The sequence below is a fragment of the Arachis hypogaea genome, chromosome 6 (assembly GCF_003086295.3).
Source record: "Arachis hypogaea cultivar Tifrunner chromosome 6, arahy.Tifrunner.gnm2.J5K5, whole genome shotgun sequence".
Classification (NCBI taxonomy): Eukaryota; Viridiplantae; Streptophyta; class Magnoliopsida; order Fabales; family Fabaceae; genus Arachis; species Arachis hypogaea.
The window spans coordinates 58,924,530-58,942,200 of NC_092041.1; the positions used below are offsets into that span (position 1 = coordinate 58,924,530).

General features: G+C 34.0%; 1 protein-coding gene across 1 annotated transcript; it reads right to left on the bottom strand.

Moving 5' to 3' along the window:
* Positions 1-2,904: 2,904 nt before the first annotated feature.
* LOC112696632 (glucomannan 4-beta-mannosyltransferase 9) lies at positions 2,905-11,524 on the bottom strand. The gene is made up of 9 exons (XM_025749458.3): positions 10,288-11,524; positions 9,969-10,067; positions 9,047-9,299; positions 4,999-5,109; positions 4,586-4,722; positions 4,257-4,370; positions 3,958-4,157; positions 3,614-3,811; positions 2,905-3,497 (listed from the first exon to the last, which is right to left on the bottom strand). Exons 1-9 carry the CDS (start codon positions 10,591-10,593, stop codon positions 3,335-3,337), a joined length of 1,581 nt encoding a protein of 526 aa, XP_025605243.1. The 5' UTR covers positions 10,594-11,524; the 3' UTR covers positions 2,905-3,334.
* Between the last annotated feature and the right edge of the window lie 6,147 nt (positions 11,525-17,671).

Genomic DNA, 17,671 nt, shown 5'->3' on the forward strand with positions numbered 1-17,671 from the left:
TTTGAAAAATAGGGCGTGTGCGTCCGCACAAAGGTGTGCGTGTGCACGCCTAGGGAGTTTTTAAAAGTGTGCATATGCACAGGTGTCAAAATTCAAAATGGTCTGTTCACTCGCACAACCTGTGCCAGCGCCCCCAACAGACTAGCCTCCCCAATGTGTGCGTGCACACAGGTCTGTGCGTACGCACAGGTTACAATTTCCCATTGGTGTGCACGCGCACAAGCTGTGCCAGTGTTGCAAGCAGATTGCCTGCCTCTGCGTGTGTGGATGCACAGGTCTGTGCGTGCGCACAGGTCACAATTTTTGCAGAGTGTGCGTGCGCACAAGGCTATGCGTGCGCACATACCAGAAAACTTATAATTCTGTAACTTTGCAGAATTTCAAGTTTTCAACACCAACTTTGAATGATCATAACTTCCTCTACAAAATTCAAATTTGGAAAACTTTATATCAAATTAAAGGATTTTCAATAAGCTTTCATTTTAGACCATTTTCAATCAATTTTAAAAACTTAGGCAAAACTTATGATCAGACAAAGTTCACTAAAACTAACTTTTGCCCAAAATCACAATTTCCACAATTTCTTTGCAAAACACAACCAAAACCAAAACAACCCAATCCAAACTCCACTTTTCATCAAAATCAACCCTCTATAACATATCACACCAAACTTACCACATTTTCCCTTTATCTTTCCTCATTCACAACATCACTTCAATATATTACATATATCAAACCTTATTAACAATTTCCAACTACATTACCAACCAATCCACATCAATATCACATCTATCAACACAACTCACTCCCCCAACCTCTCAATCCTTCATCCTCATCATATCCACAACCCTCATTATAATTAAATTCAACATTCATCAAATCATCAAAAATCATCATATAACATCATTCAATAACTTAACAACCATTCAAATCCAAACCTATCCTATGGGTCACTAGCCTAAGTGTCCATGAATATTATATACTACATAGAAAAAATTGAAACCATACCTTGGCCGATTCCCAAAATGTCCAAAACTCAAAATTGAGCACCAAATGAGCTTTCCAACCACAATCTAAGCTTCCAACAATCACCAACAAGCTCCAAACTCACAATAAACAAGCTATATACACACCAAACATCACTAATCTAACTAGGACTCAACATAAACATAATCGCACAAGGGTTTCAAGAGCTCTTACCTTACCCAACAGTTTTGGAAGCCAAAACCACCAACAATCAAGTGCTAGAGTGTACCTAAAACACCCAAGACACAAGATTTCTCTTAAAACCAACCGTAAAACTCGAAATGCACAAGGGCACAAAAATTGGGCAGAAAAACTTGAGAGACTTACCACAAATCTTAGATAGAAAGGACGGGCTCGACAAGAGCTTCGTGTAGCCGCTGACGGCATGCGAATCAGAGCACCGTAGCTCAAGATATCGCGGATTGAATGGAGATGTAAATAGTGTTCTTCTATTTTCTCCTCTACCCTTTGTAGCTGTGTGTGTGTGTGTTTATGGGTGAAGGGTTCATTAATGAAACCTTATATATGTTGGACTTGGGCCCGATTCAACCCGTTAGCATTTTTTGCCCGTTTGTCCTAGCTTCGGGCCAAACTTTTAACACTAACGCCCGGTTTTTCATCTCTAATATTTTTCTAAGGTTTTCGGCTGTTTTCACTACTTCTCGCGCAGCACCGAGCAGACTTGAACCGGTTCAACCAGTTCAACTTTCGGTTCATGATTTTTCACGGTTTTTCACAGAGAACACATTTTCTAACTCGGAAGGACCTACTGAATCCGAAAATCATATTTAAATCCCCAAATTCTCATCCTAAATTTTTGGAGTTTAATTTCGGTATTTAAATGATTTTATTCATAAAAACGCCGGTTCTTACAACTTCTGACAGCCCTAAGAGAACACCTATCCCAACCTGGTTTCTGATCTAACACCAGAAGCTCATGGTGTACTTTGAGTTTCACCGCCTTCTGATTTTCTGTGCTCCATTCGAATGATCGTCGTCCACTGTGCAAGCTTCTTTTTTTCTAGTTGGGCAAAATGTATAAACTTGAGAAGGATGATTTTGGGTCTCAACATTTTTCTAATTAAATGATCTCAGTTTTTTAAATTGGCATTAAGTAGTCTATTTATTTTTATTTACAAATGGACTATCTAAAAACTCAAAACCTGATTTACCTAGTAACTTTTGATGATTGTCGGTTAATTTTTAAGAAGTGTTGCACTCCTAATTTTTTTTTTTTTTGGAGCGCACTTGCTTTCGTTTGATAAATATATTTTTTTGAAAATTTTGAATGGTTGTGTTTGAATTTCAAATATTTTTTTGATGAATTTCAAATATTCTTATTTTTAAAAATTTTGGATATTTTTTTCTTATGTTAAATATTGACTATAATATTAATCATGTAATATTGACTTCTAAGAATTTTCTTTTTTAGTTTTATAATTACAAATTAGATTAGTCATTTAGTCATCAATTTAGTTAAAGGAATACTTATATATACAATTAGTTGTCATTTTGGCAGTATAATGACTAGCTGACATTACACCTCAGTCGACTGAATTGAGAACAAAACCAATTGGAGTTTCACACATTTAGTGAAATGACAGTTAGTCACTAGGCTATCACAATTAACTGCACACATGATTATTCTAAGAAAAGATTTCTTAGATTTACAGATGTATCATTGTCCTAAAGTAAATGCTTGTATATTGTAATCCTGTCCAGAACCACTGAGTTTCCCATCAGATTATTCCCTTTTGTTAATCTTAACATAAACTGATTAGCTGTTTTTGTTACATAGGGAATGCCAAAGGAATTTCGTTATTTCAGTAAGATTTAACTAATTAACATAGAGGCTACACAGAGTAAAGAGATGCAGTATATAGAATCTTTTGTGTATTTTAACCCATTTCTTGGAGCTGCTTATTTCATCAAACAAATACAATGTAAAGAAATTAAATTAAAAGTGTTTACAAATAAAAAGGAAAAAGAAAAAAAAAAGCTACAAAATCTTATCAACAATCCACCATAGATGCTGTCGACGCTGTGTTCGTCTTTTGTGTATACTTGTTTCCCAGGTGAAGAACCTCCATTAACTTCCGTTATATGCCTTTTGCTATTCACAAGGAAATCTACTCTTTTAAAGAGTCACAGACTCTGTTTATGCAAAACCTTAAAAAAAATTATCACCCCTTTTCTTTTTATACTAATATGCTGTGTAATTTGCCAGACCCTGTATACTACAACGCATTTGACAAGTGAAGGCACAAACTGAAAAATTTCACTGAATGAAGAACATAGCCAAATAGTTTTACGAGGTGGGAACAAAGGTGCCAACATATCCAAATGCCATGATGAAGAACGCAATTGCTTGGATGAAAAGGAAGATGAAGTAGTGGTTCTTCCCGAACATAACATCGTAACAGCCACAGAAGAAGAGGTAAAATCCCACACCAAGTTCCAACAAGTGAAACCTGATGAAGACAAAGATATCAGATACATTGATTTTTCAATGTAATATTTAATCAAATTGACAAATATTTTAAAATTGAAGAAGCGAACAACTAAATCATGAAAAACCCTTTTGTACCTGTCTCCAATCTTGAATCGAGGCTTCTTCGATGCTACTTTACCTCCGGCTTTACTCTTGAGAGCATCTCCAAGCTTTTCAGTGACAACCCATTCGTTGACTCGGCTAGCCTCGAGTAAACCAATAATTGTCGCCTTTGTTCTATGAAGAGACATGACATTCTCAAAGAGAATCCAGAACACAAGTAAATGGAGCGACCTGAAACAAAAGCATAGGAAACAGATAATAAAGTCGGTCAACAAAAGTGTTTGTTTACTTGTAACACAAGTTACTTTCTTTCCATGAGATTCAACTGTAGAGAAGAATTGAAACAGAAGAAAACCAATAGAGGAATCAAGAAAGACCTTGGAGTTCCAACTGCATTTAGAAGGGTGATGACAGAAGGGATATAGACAGCACCCCATTTTGGAACCACAACCTCAGGAACCACAACGGTCGCAGGTAACACGATGCAGTAGAACACAAACGTGTTGATGTGTGCTATAACTTTCCTAACGAAGAAGAAGCTGTAAATCACATGTACCTTCTTCCAAGTTGACACTTTCTGCATTGGACAAAACATACATGGAATTTGAAATGTAAGTATCCAAATGCTGAATATATACCGACAAATATAAATTTGAGTATGAGGTCTAAAGCTTACCTTGTTTCTGATAATTTCCAAAACCATCTTCCTGAAAAGATTGGCGGGCCCACAAGACCAACGGTGCTGTTGGTAACGGTAGGCCTTCAAAGTACTTGGCAACTCATTTTTAACCTTTAATCAGAAAAAAATAGATCCATGTCAACAAAACCATACATCAATGTTATATAAATATACTCACAACTTTCCAACTGAGATTATTATGATGGTATATATATACACCACCTTAGAATTTAGTATTTAAAATTTAAAATTTTGAATACTAACTAAATATTGACTAAAAATAATAAATTGTGTTAGTCATATAACATTGTTCGTTATTTATTTACCTTCAAATCGGAGAGGTAACAGAATTTCCATCCCTTGAGACTAGCTCGGACAGCAAGGTCCATATCCTCCACTGTGGTCCTATCTTTCCACCCACCAGCCTCATTTAGCGCCGCAATTCTCCATACTCCAGCAGTCCCTATAATCATCCATCATATCACAAATAAAATTAAAAGAGTAGCTAAATTAGTTACAACATATTTGTGTATAACGTATATTTTCAACAAATAATTAACTATTAAAATAATTAAACTTTTCACAAAATGATTATCAAATTTATTTATAGCAGCATAATCAAACTTTTTTTTAACACTATAGATGTATCCTTATACAATAGTAGCATGATTGTTGTTGAAGAATACATATATATTTGCACTATGTAATTAAATTATTATTAATATTAAGATGATTATACCGTTGAAACCAAAGAAGGCATAACTGGAAGAGCCCACTTCTTGTTCCACTGTGAAATGGTAATCCAGTGACATCTCTTGCATCCTGGTCATCAAACATTCATCGGAATTCACTGAAAATTAAAAACAAGAAAAATTAATTAATATTATGTTATATTAGTGGCATGTCAAAAACATAGCTGGCATGAAATTTACAATGACATGGTATTGATTTGGCAGAAAGGAGCGAGAGAGTTCGAAATAAATTCAGCTGTCGGTTAGTAGATATAGACAGTGACCGGAAAATAATGAGGTCCACCATTAAAAACTTGCACATGCTGCTGCCGGAGCAACACAGCAGTAGGAGTCATTGAGTGAATTAGAGATAGGTAAAAGGGAAGATGGAGATCCACAATAAGAATAATGATTACATCAACAACCATAATAACGCCACAAACACTTTTCTTCTCTCGATAAAAACTGAAGTATTTGGTAACAAAAAAAACAGTAAAAACTTTTTTTATTTAATATTTATTAATTATTATAACAATTAATAAATATTAAATAAGGTAAATTTTGACTTTTTTTATTTTTCTAATATTATCATTATGAAAATTATGTTTGTGCTCTGCTATATGTTACATTTAATATTTGTTTTAAAACTATGTATACTTATTTATTTTTTAAATTTCAATATTTTAAATATATTGGAAGAATTGAAATCTTCTATTACTTTGGTAATTGTTAATGTAGTTAGAGCAACGCCTATGCATATTTTCATTTTAATTTTATGGTTTTATTTATTTTGTACCTTAAAAATATATGTTAGGATTACAAATTAAAAATTTTTTATTGAAAATACAAAAAAATTAAGTTTTAAATGTATTTGTTTTATATTTATTAAATGAAAAAATTTAAAATTTTCTATTAATAATAAGTTTATATGTGCTTTAAAGTACATCTTAGTTAAATCCTAATTTTATTTTGAGTTTTATAAATGTCACATTAGTATTTATGAAATTATATGCCATAAATAATAATTTAAAATTAAATGAAAAATTTGTAGCTCTAATTTTTTGTTTCGGTTCAACTTGAACTTTATATTATTTTTTATTATTCTATCAAAATAGTTATACAACTGACAAAATTTAATTAATTTTTCATCAAGATGATTCATACTATATCTCTAAAGTGAGACTGATTTCACTTTGTCTATGATTTTAATAAAAAATCTTAATTTTTAAATTAATTTATCTCCTGTAAGTATAAAAAATTATAATCCAAAAGTTGGAGATGCTGGACTCTTTGTTAACTAAATTTTGTTTTATTTATAATGTTACGTACCAGGGAAAGGTTATTTTAAAAAAATTGTGCATGCTTAAATATGTTTTTGGAACATGCATTAGACAGAAATACCCTTTGAAATACACATGTAGATAGAAGCAGATTTCGTGTGTTGCTCTCTTTAAGGACAATTATTTTAGGACCAGCTCAAAATATCATATTTTTCTTAGCTAGAACAGGGGAAGGGCGTTAGCTATGAGGAAAATTTTCTGGTTGGTGCACATGTTGGAAACAATACTTATTTGTATTAGTGAGGTGTGTGGGCCTTTTTAATCTTTCATATCACATCTTGAGAGCCACCCAAGAGAGCACATGTTTCTAAAGCATTATCATATGTTCCCAATATTGGGAATACGATTCCTTAGGAAAAGATAGCAGCTTTTTATTAACAAATAGTACTATAGTAGTATATATATTTTTTACTTTTCTTAGTTTGTTAGTTGTATGCATGTTGTTTTGCAACTTGTATTTCAACTTTCAATCAGGTTGTTATAATTATTGTTTCATGAAAATTTACATGTAGCTTGTTATCCTAACCATTATCATAAGGACACTAATTAAAATTGTAATATGTTGAATACATTAAAAATTTTAAATGCTTTTTTCTAGTATATATGCGGGTAGGAGTTAAAATTGGATGAGAGGTTACAAAAATAAATTTGATATGTAAAATTATAACTTCTCTAAAAAACCTTGCATCCCTTTAATTTAAAATTTTCCCTTTAAAAATCTTAACTCTTGTTCTAATTATAAAGCTAATAAACCTATAAGTAAACAATCTATATAGTAATCTTAAATTACTAACTCTTGAAACTCATTATCATACTTAAAATGACTACCAGCATAGTCTTTGTTGAAACAACAACTATTTTGACCACGTTGAAATTAAGGAGTACTTATATTATTTATTGCTAATCTACACCTACTTTTCAAAGTAATTAATAATGATCAATTAATTGGATTCTGAGGCCTTTACTTGCGAATTTAGTTATACTTTTTCCGCATTAAGCAGTATGGTCCAGGTTTTACCCGACTTTTCGGCCTCACATTGACTAAACCAGATCCAATTCCTACTATAAATGAATTATAATCAAGGGAAATAATATGTAAAAAGCCATAATTATTATATCATGGTTAATAATCATCTATCAGTTCATTAACGCCTTTTTATGACAGACTGGACATCAAAAAATAATGAAGAGAGTAACCAATCAGCAGCTTCCACTTAGCATAGGAATAAAACAAACCAAATAATAATCGCCAAAACTAATCATCTTATTGGTCGAGTGATCAACTCATTTGTCTACTTAAGTAATTATTAGGAGATTTAAATTTTAAATTTCGTCTTATACATATTAGGAGATTTAAATTTTAAATTTCGTCTTATACATACAATAATTTATTGACCAACAACAAACCCTAAATTCTAAATATTAAATAGAGTTCAGATCTGCAATAAATTGATCCTTAATTTATTGAATTTGAGGATACCATATCAATTAAAAAATTATACCCCAAATAGAACAAAACAATATTTTTTTGGTAATATGATTTTGAAAATACTATTTGTGTATAAAATTAGTGGCCGCTTAGATAATTTTAAAATTTAAAAATAAAGAAAATAAATAAATAAATCACAATTTGATTTAATAATATTAAATTAAACGTTTATATGTATAGTAATTTTGTGTGCATATAATATATTATAGGAAAATGCCTTGTTGAACAATATGAATAACTATCAATCAAATAAAAATATACTACACTTTCAAATTAATGATCTAAATTTTAATATTAAAATAACCATCTGTACACTAATAAAATAAATATCCGATATATCTATTGTTTACGTTGTTTAATATTTTCATTGTTTACCTATACTTTTCCTATATTATATAATATATAGGATTTAATTAAAAGAATGTCTAAAGAATAAATATGTTTTCTAAAATGATAATAATACAAGTTTTAAAAATATTTAATAAATTAAAATATAAAATTTTTATTTTCAATAAATTTAGTAAAATTACTTTTTATATTTTTAAAAAGTTTTTTAAATATTAAAAAATTATTAATTTTTTTAATTAACAATTAATAATTAATTAATAATATTTAAAAATATAAACTAAAAATATATTATTAAATTATTAAATTAAAAAATTAAATTAATAATTAAAAATAATGCCAAAAATAATAAACTTTATTTTTTTTAAAAAAAATTCTCCCCGGCAAGATTCTATTATATAAAGGTTGGAGTAGATTATAAAAGCGGGTGGACCGTAGACACAAAGGAGTAAAAGAACACCATATCATAAACGACAATGATAGATACATATATAATTTTGGTAACAAAGTATAATAAATAGACACTAAAACTCAAGTATCAATTTTTTTACAGAAATTGAGTTTATATAAATTATATAATATTAGAATTAATAGTTAAATTTAGCGTCAAACTTTGACATCAACAAAAAGGGGGTTACGTGGCTTAAATCTAAGGCAAACATGAAACGAAAGTTGAAAGATGAAGGTGCTGCTAGTTAGCTAGAGTGTGACATTTGCACGGCGTTGAACCACAAAGTGGGACCCAACCCAGCACCAACCAAACTCAACACACACAAAAAGACTCATGTCACCGACAGTTTTTAAATAATCTAAATTAGGACTAAGAAAAGAGATTGTCGTTAAACGTGGATGTTAAGGGAGTTAGAGAAAAGTTTTAATTACCAAATTTCCAACGAGCCTGAATGAGAGCAAGCTCAGGATTGTGCACTAAGAATGGGATGGTTCGCCACAAGAAATCAGGTTCAGGCTGAAAATCAGCGTCGAAAATGGCAACGTAATCGCATTGCTTAACATAGCTTCGTTTCATGCCTTCTTTGAGAGCCCCTGCTTTGTATCCGTTCCTGTTGTCCCTCACTTCATACTTTATGTTCACACCCTTGCTTGCCCATCTTTGGCATTCTATCTGCACCAATTCCTGCAATTTTTCACACATCACAACGTCAATCAATGTTACTCCATCCATTCTTCTACTAATAATAACTATCATATAGTACAAAATTAATTAGTTATATCAAGAATAATTTTGTAATACATAATCAACAAAAGAACAAAAATTAAATAATTAATCAAATATGTTTTGTCTTTTTTCTTTGTGGAGTTGTGAAAATGTTTAGCGAACTAAATTTTGTCTAATTAATTGAGTAAATATTTGTTTGATTTTTATTTATTTGTTTAAAACATAAAGTATTTTTTATAATTTAAAAAATTTTAATTAGACTCTAATTATTTATGTAATTTGTATAAATAATTTTTGTAAACAATGATCTGAAGATGTGTTATAAATTCATTTAAATTAATTATTTAAATGGTTGAAAATCTAATTAAAATAAATTTTTTGGACAGTGGAGAGGCGGTTTTTTCTTGCCATAAATGGAAAGGACATTACTGATATTAATTAATTAAAAAAGTTTAGAAAACCAATTAAAGTATAAGTCAATTAAGTTTATTTTTTTATTTTAAAATTTGAAATATTAAGATAGTGAATGATTATTTTTTTTATTTTATAAAAGGCCTATTTTTTATTTAATTAGTTAGAGTTGACTTTATTCTTAATGAGTTTTCTAGCGGAACGGTAATTAATTACCTTGATTGCTTGATCAGTGGAGTCATCAAGAACTTGTACAACGATCCTATCAGAAGGCCAAGAGAGTCCACATGCAGCTCCAATTGAAAGCTGATAAACCTGCATTTTATGGTAGAAACAACGGTAATATTAAAAAATAAAAAATATTAAAATTTATTTTATTTAATATTTATTAATTATTATAACAGTTAATAAATGTTTAATAAAATAAATTTTGATTGATTTTGACTAATTTATTTTTACAAGCAATATAATAAGAAGCCATCTTTGTCGGATTATCAAGAGTATAATGAATACTCAAACGAATTAATTAACTAACCTCTCTTTCATTGTACATAGGAATCTGAACAAGAACCATGGGGTAAGAAGAGTTTCCTAACTCAACATCGTCCTTCATTGGCTCCCACTTGTAACGCTTCTCAGGCCTTCTTCCAAACAATTTCACGAGACTAATCACAATGCCCATATACACTCTCTCTATGAACATCATCACCGACATGATCAAGCATAAAAACACCGCGATCCTCAGCATTGGAACTATCAATGGCGCTTTGATCTGGCTCCACACCATTGCAAACTGCATTGTTATGTCATCCTTTGCGCCTTCAAACGAAACCCCATCCATTTTCAAGAGACAAAACACACACACACAAGAGACAGTAGTGGAAGAGAGGTTTATAATAAGAACAAGCTAATAACAATCTTTGTTAAAGAAGCAGGAATATTTATTTATTTATTTGTATTTCACTTTTTGGTGCGTGTGTTGTTAGTGTAATTTTCTTCTGGGTCACGCAAAACAATGGATGAATCGACGGAGCTGGAATAATGTCAGTGACACTATGTACTATATGTGTAGGTAGCTAGCTAGATGAGATCTCAATATAGAAACACTCTTTTTTTGGTTGGTTCTTTTCACGAGGATAAGTAGAGACCAAACAATTGATTGTGAGAGAAGTCAAATCTCTCTCTCTCTCTCTCTCTCTCTCTCTCTCTCTCTCTCTCTCTCTCTCTCTCTCTCTCTCTCTCTCTCTCTCTCTCTGTGTATGATCAACCAAATTAAAAGAGAACAGAACAACACCGCATTTGACAAAAAAAGCAGAGACAGAAGCAAAGAGTAATAAAAAAAGAAAACGAAAAGACAAGAGAATAAGAAACGTATATAGAAAGAGATGAGATGAAGAGAATGTTTTTCTCTTTTCTTTATTTAGGGGGTCTCTGTGTGTGTGCTGCTTTACACTCTCTTCTTAATTTCTTTCTTTCTCTCTTCCTCTCTCTCCCTCTTTATATAACGAGGGATTTTAGGATGTTTTTTTTACTCCCATGGGCACTGGTCTTATTAAGACCCTTCTCTCCCTAATTGTTGTAGGTTGTTGCTATAACAAGAAGATTGTGCGGCTTATATAAAATGGGCAACAACAATGTAATGTAAGGTGGGGTGGGAATATCAAAATTTATGAATGTAGGGGAAAAAGAAGGTACCCTGAGCCTAACCAATTACAAATGAAATCATCAATAATTGCCTTCAATTTACCCACCTTTTTATAATATATAAATATGATATACCTTTTCATTTGTTGAAATATTTAGTACTATATTTCTATGGTTTATTGAATATTGAATATTTTGATAATGTTAATATGGAATTACGGATCGAGGGGAAAAAATTAAGAAAAAATATTTATCAAAATATATATTAAAAGTAAATTAAATATATATAAAAGTATATATAAATATATATATATATATATATATATATCAATTAAATATTTTTTTATCAAAAATATAGAGACTCAAATCCGCAACCTCTAACTAAGTATGAAAATACTATATCATTTGAACTATAATTCGTTGGCATAAATAAATAAATTATACTAATTAATTAATAGTATAAAATACATATTAAAAATAAATTAAATTATATATATTTATACATAAATATATAATAATTAATTATTAGTTTTAATATATAAATGATAATATTTTTTATAATTATATAGTGAAATCTCAGAAATTATTTTTCATATGGACGCAGAAATGGTGTATTGGCCGGATATTGGCCAAGGAGGGATATTGCCAGAGTATGGAGCCCACAGTTAACACGCCGGGAGCGTGGTGCCTCAGAAGGCGGCGACATGGCGGCACTCTAGCAACACGTCAGGGGTGTACTGACTCACCACGCAGGGCGCATGGTGCCTGGAGACCCGTGAAGCGCAGCAGAGATTTCCACGGAATTCCAATGCTGCTTACTCACCACGTGGGGAGCGTGCTGCAGGCTGCCTGCATGCAGGGGACAGCCGCCCCTCCTCCGGGGAGTCAGCAAGCTCTCTCCCTCTGCTATATATATGCATGCATTGTTCGCAACGTTGCATATTGAGGGAAGTTGGCCATATAGCTGAAGCAAAGAAATTAGAGAGAAAGAAAGAAGTGTGGGCTGTTTGGGTGTATAGGTTTAGGGTGAGAAGAGTGTAGTGAGTAGTAGTGAGTAGTAGTTAGTAGTAGTGAATTAAGAGTTTATATGGTGAACAAAATTTTTAATTTTAGGGATTTAAAAAAAATAGTACGTAATTATTTGGAACTCGAAGAACATATTATCAACTATTTGGGTCATTCTATTTATGTAAGTTGACAAATTTTAATTTTTTCTGTATTTAAAGTTTATTTTTTATGTATTTATATTTTTTAATGTATATATATTTTGTTATGAAATATTATTTTGTGTATTTTATAAATATTTTAACAATATAATAATAGTTTTTATGAAGTAAATGTTAATAATAATAATAATAATATGTACTTTTTAAATATTTTTTAACTTTTGTTGTTATGAATATATTCAAAAATAAAAAAAAATATATTTTGACTTTTTTAACATAAATATGTTGCGTATATTAATAAATAAATATTATAAGAAATTAAATATGTAAAATGTGTAAAATATATTTAATAAATAAATACTATAATAAAAAAAGAATGTTTAAAATATTTAAAATAAATATTATAATAAATAAAGAATATTATAATAAATAAATATTTAAAATAAATATGTGAATGTTTTTTAAAATATTTATAAGGATTATTATTTAATTAATGTAATATATATCTTTGTTGATGCAGCCTAACAGGAATTTGTTGGTGCGTAAATTGGATCCGCCACAAACGTGGAATCCGATGGTGGAGAACTACTTACGCGCCACGGGATTCTACCATGTCTCTAGAATTGGAGTCATAAGAGGATTTCACCCCATGTTAGCTACTCTGGTTGAAAGGTGCAGGCCTGAAACTCACACCTTTGTATTGCCGATCGGTGAGGTTACAGGGACATTAGAGGATGTCGCTCATATATTCAACCTACCCATTGATGGAGAGCCTGTCAGTGGATGGACAGATAGTAGTAGTGACTTCGTTCAAAGTCAGGGCATAGCGATATTCGGTCGTGAGCCATTAGTCAGTCACAATGCGAAGTCCTATATAAAGCTGGGTTGGGTTCGACGTATCAGAGACGCAAAGCCGTTGGACACTGAGGAGTCCATCAGGAGATACGTCAGATGTCAGATCTTCTGTTTGTTAGGGTCGACCCTATTCACGGACAAGTCGACCGCATATGCCCATGCGAAATATCTACCATTACTTCGCGATTTCGAATAGATCCATACTTATAGTTGGGGGTCAGCATGTCTCGCGCATCTTTACAGAGCACTATGCCGTGCATCACGATATGATACAAAGGAGATGAATGGCCCTCTGAATCTGTTGTTTGTTTGGGCATGGGAGCGAATGCCGTGTCTTGCTCCCGTACCGAGACAAACCCTTCCACCGACCGAGATATCAGTTGCTAGGAGGTAATAAGTCTTATTTTAGTCGTGTGTTATATTCATGATGCATGTTTGACTTATGGTGAGTTATTTAAATTTTTTCAATTAATAATGTATCAGGTGGAGTCATTCAGAACGGACCACAGCGTTGTTATCCAAGGCCGTAGAGACATTCAGGCATGATATAGACAACATGCAGGAGGTAAATAGTTATGGTTTTTCTGTTCCATTTTTCCAACCATTATTGTTAGGGTTCTAATATGCCAATAATACTGTGGCAGTTTGAGTGGCGGCCGTACCACGGATTGATCGTTCCGGACGAGTTGCATCCCCATCTTGAGATCGGCACCCCCTTCCGACCTGGGATTTTTTACCGACGGTGGAGTATCGGCATTGGTACGTACGCTCCTACGGACATTTTTTGAGATTGACGGGGTACGCTCCTCATCATCCACAGCCACCTGCCCCACAGCATGCAGTGTTTGAGCCGATTCCTTATTATATACCACAGCCACCGGCCTACAGTCATGGTAGCCATCACACTCAGAGCAGCCACCACTCTCAGCACTCTCAACATAGCCACCACGCTCAGGGCAGCCACCATTCTTAGCACTCTCAGCACAGCCACCATGCTTAGAGCAGCCACCATTCTCAGTACAGTGACCACGGTCAGTCCGGCTAGCATTATGATCCCATACTTACCATTCCCTCCGGTACAGATTGGTTTGACTTCTCCAGCGGCGGACACGGAGATCAGTAACTACAGTATTGGACCAACGCTGGTTTGGGTGGCTGGTCAGATTTCAGTGGTATCCCTTCACTGTTGGTGTCAACTGATCCACATAAGGCATCAGTAGATTCCTGAGAAAGAAGTGACACGCATCAGCTATCTCACCTTCCACCAAGGCAAAGGCGATAGGCATAATGTTCTGGTTCCCATCTTGTGCAACAGCGACTAGAAGTGTACCTTTGTATTTTCCGTATAGGTGTGTGCCGTCAACCTGAACCAGGGGCTTACGATGCCTAAATGCCCTAATGCATGGATTGAAACTCCAAAATACACGATGAAGTATTTTTACGCCTTGTGCCTCCTCATTCTCGTTGTACAGTGGTCGTGTTTCTATTTGGACAACTAAACTAGGAATCTTCTGCACCATAACCGAGAGCCACCATGGCAAGGCTTGGTAAGAATCCTCCCAGCCACCGAAAACTTTGGCAACGGACTTCTGCTTTGCCAACCAAGCCTTTCGATAACTGATGGTATAGTTGAACATTGACTGGACTTCCACAATTATAGATTTCACCTTGATGGACGGGTCCGTCTCGACCAATGGCTTTATAGCCTCAGCAACTGTATCCGAGTCCAACTTGGAATGATCTTGTAAAATCGTTCCAATCGTGCACATGTGCCTACTGTATCTTGCATTTTGCATGGAACATCTGTGGCTCAGACTCATACATGATGTGTGGAAAACGATCCAACACAAAACTCACCGGCAAGTATACCGGGTCGCATCAAGTAATAAAAACTCACGGGAGTGAGGTCGATCCCACAGGGATTGAAGGATTGAGCAATTTTAGTTTAGTGGTTGATTTAGTCAAGCGAATCAAGTATTGGTTGAGTGGTTTATCTTTAACAGAAGCTAAATTGCTTGAAATGTAAAAGGGGGAAGGGAGAATTGCAGTGAATTAAAGAGCAGGAAAGTAAATGATGATGAATCTTAAAGAACAAGAAATTAAATGACTGAAACTTAAAGTGCAAGAAATGTAAATTGCAGTAACTTAAAGTGCAAGAAATATAAATTGCTTGAATGGTAAAGGAAATTGAGGACTGGGATTTCAGAATTTAAACAAGGGAAATTAAACTGCAGCAATTAACTAAACAAGAGATGAATTGAAATAGATTAGCTCTCAAACAGAAATGGAAATTAACTTGCAGCAGAGGTTCACAGAAGAACCAAAAGGAAAAATCGGATCTCAGGACTCAAGAGACTAGATAACAAAGTCTAGATCTCAATTACCTTCCCAGATCCAAATTCACAAAGTAATTAAGCAGAATTTAAAGACGAAGCAGTAAAGGAAATGAAATTGAACTCAATTGTGCAGAAAAGGAATTAAAGCGATTTTGAATGGAGATTGAGACAGAATTTCCTCAATTCTTCACACCCAAAACTCAAACAAGAAAAATGAAAGTGCTCAAGCAAGAACGAGGAAGAAGAGAGATCAATTCTCCTCCCCAATTCTCTGAAATCTCAAAAGTTCCAAAAATAAAGATTTAAAGCTCAAAAGAAAGATCAAAGTTCAAAAGTAAAGGAAAAGGTCCTAATTACATCAAACTATCTCCTATTTATACACTTTCTATTCTTGGATCTTAGGATTTGGATGGGCTTTTGATTTGGTGAAGAAATGAATTTTATTGGATTTTTAATCCAATTTTAGCCCATGAAGAAAACAGCTCCCAGGAGGCTGCCCTGCCCTTGTGGAGGGCAGGGCAGAAAATTGTGCATCTGGCCCATGGTGCGTGCGTGTGGTGCGTTGGTGCGTGCAGGATGCTGCCCTGCCCTCGCGGAGGGCAGGGCAGAACTTTTTGGTGCGCCAGAATGATGCCTGTGCGTGCTGCTGGTGCTGCCGAGTGATGCCTGTGCGCCAGAATGATGCTGCCGAGCCTTCCCTTGGTGCGCCAGAATGGTGCGTGTGTGTGCATCACCAAAATGCTGCCCTGCCCTCGCGGAGGGCAGGGCAATGTTTCCAAATTGAAGCCCCGTGTTCGATCCTTGTGTGACGCGCACGCTACTCCTTTTCTTTGATTTTCTTGGCACCAAAGTAAGGCTTAGTTTCTTGTTTCCTCATGGTTCCGGTTCGATCCTTGTGGCAAGCATTAGTGAGCTTTTTCTTTGAATTTCTTCCTTTGGTGAGCCCGATATTGCCCTTGTGGAGGGCAGGGCAGTGTTTTTGTCTCCCTTGTTCCGTGGCACCAATTTGTGCTCTGCCCTTGTCATGGGCAGGGCAGGGTTGCCTCTCAAGGCTTGCTTGCTCATGTTGCCCTCCTAGAGGGCAGTGTGCCCTTGTGGAGGGCAATGCTTGCACTCCTCCTTTATACGCCACGCCTTTTTCTCCTTAGACCACGCTTTCTTAAGCCACGCTTCCTCTTTTCTTCTTTTCTTCACCTATAATAAACCAAAACAACTACTCAAAGTATCACTAAATTCACAAGGCTTATAAATCAATTAAAATTCAATTAAAATTAGCTTAAACCTCATGAGTTAACATCAATTTAATGGTAGTTGCTTGATTTAAAGAAGTTATGCATTTTCACTCCAAATCACTTACTTAGGATGCAAGAAAGTGCATAAGGACTAATAAAATAAGTGAAATTAGCTTGAAAAATGGGTATATGATGACTTGTCATCAATACACATCATAGTCAACTCCTCTAAATATAGTGAAACTTCTAATTGCTGCGACGACCGACTTTCTAGAACTATATTCCATTCCAATCCGGAACTCTCCGTCCTCAGGATCAGCAATTCCTACAGAAAGCCGAAATCATCATTTATTGCACAGTCTAAAGTATAAACTAACAAAAACTTCTTATTTAGTCAACACATACCTATGTTTGCATATTCTGGAAACTCGGGGGCATGCATGGCGTCGAGATCCAACTCACGCATAAAAGGTGGAATGCCCATTGGTTGACTACTCGAGGGATGAACCACTACCCACATCACCATCCTCATCTTCGTCGCCGGCTTCATAAGTGGCTTCGAAGTCCTTTTCGCTGTCACTATTCATTCCTTCGTACACTGCAGCTCTATCATCATTTACATCTATATCGTTTTGGACCGCTACTGCCTCTACAGCATCAAACTCAACGTACAACTCAATCTGTGG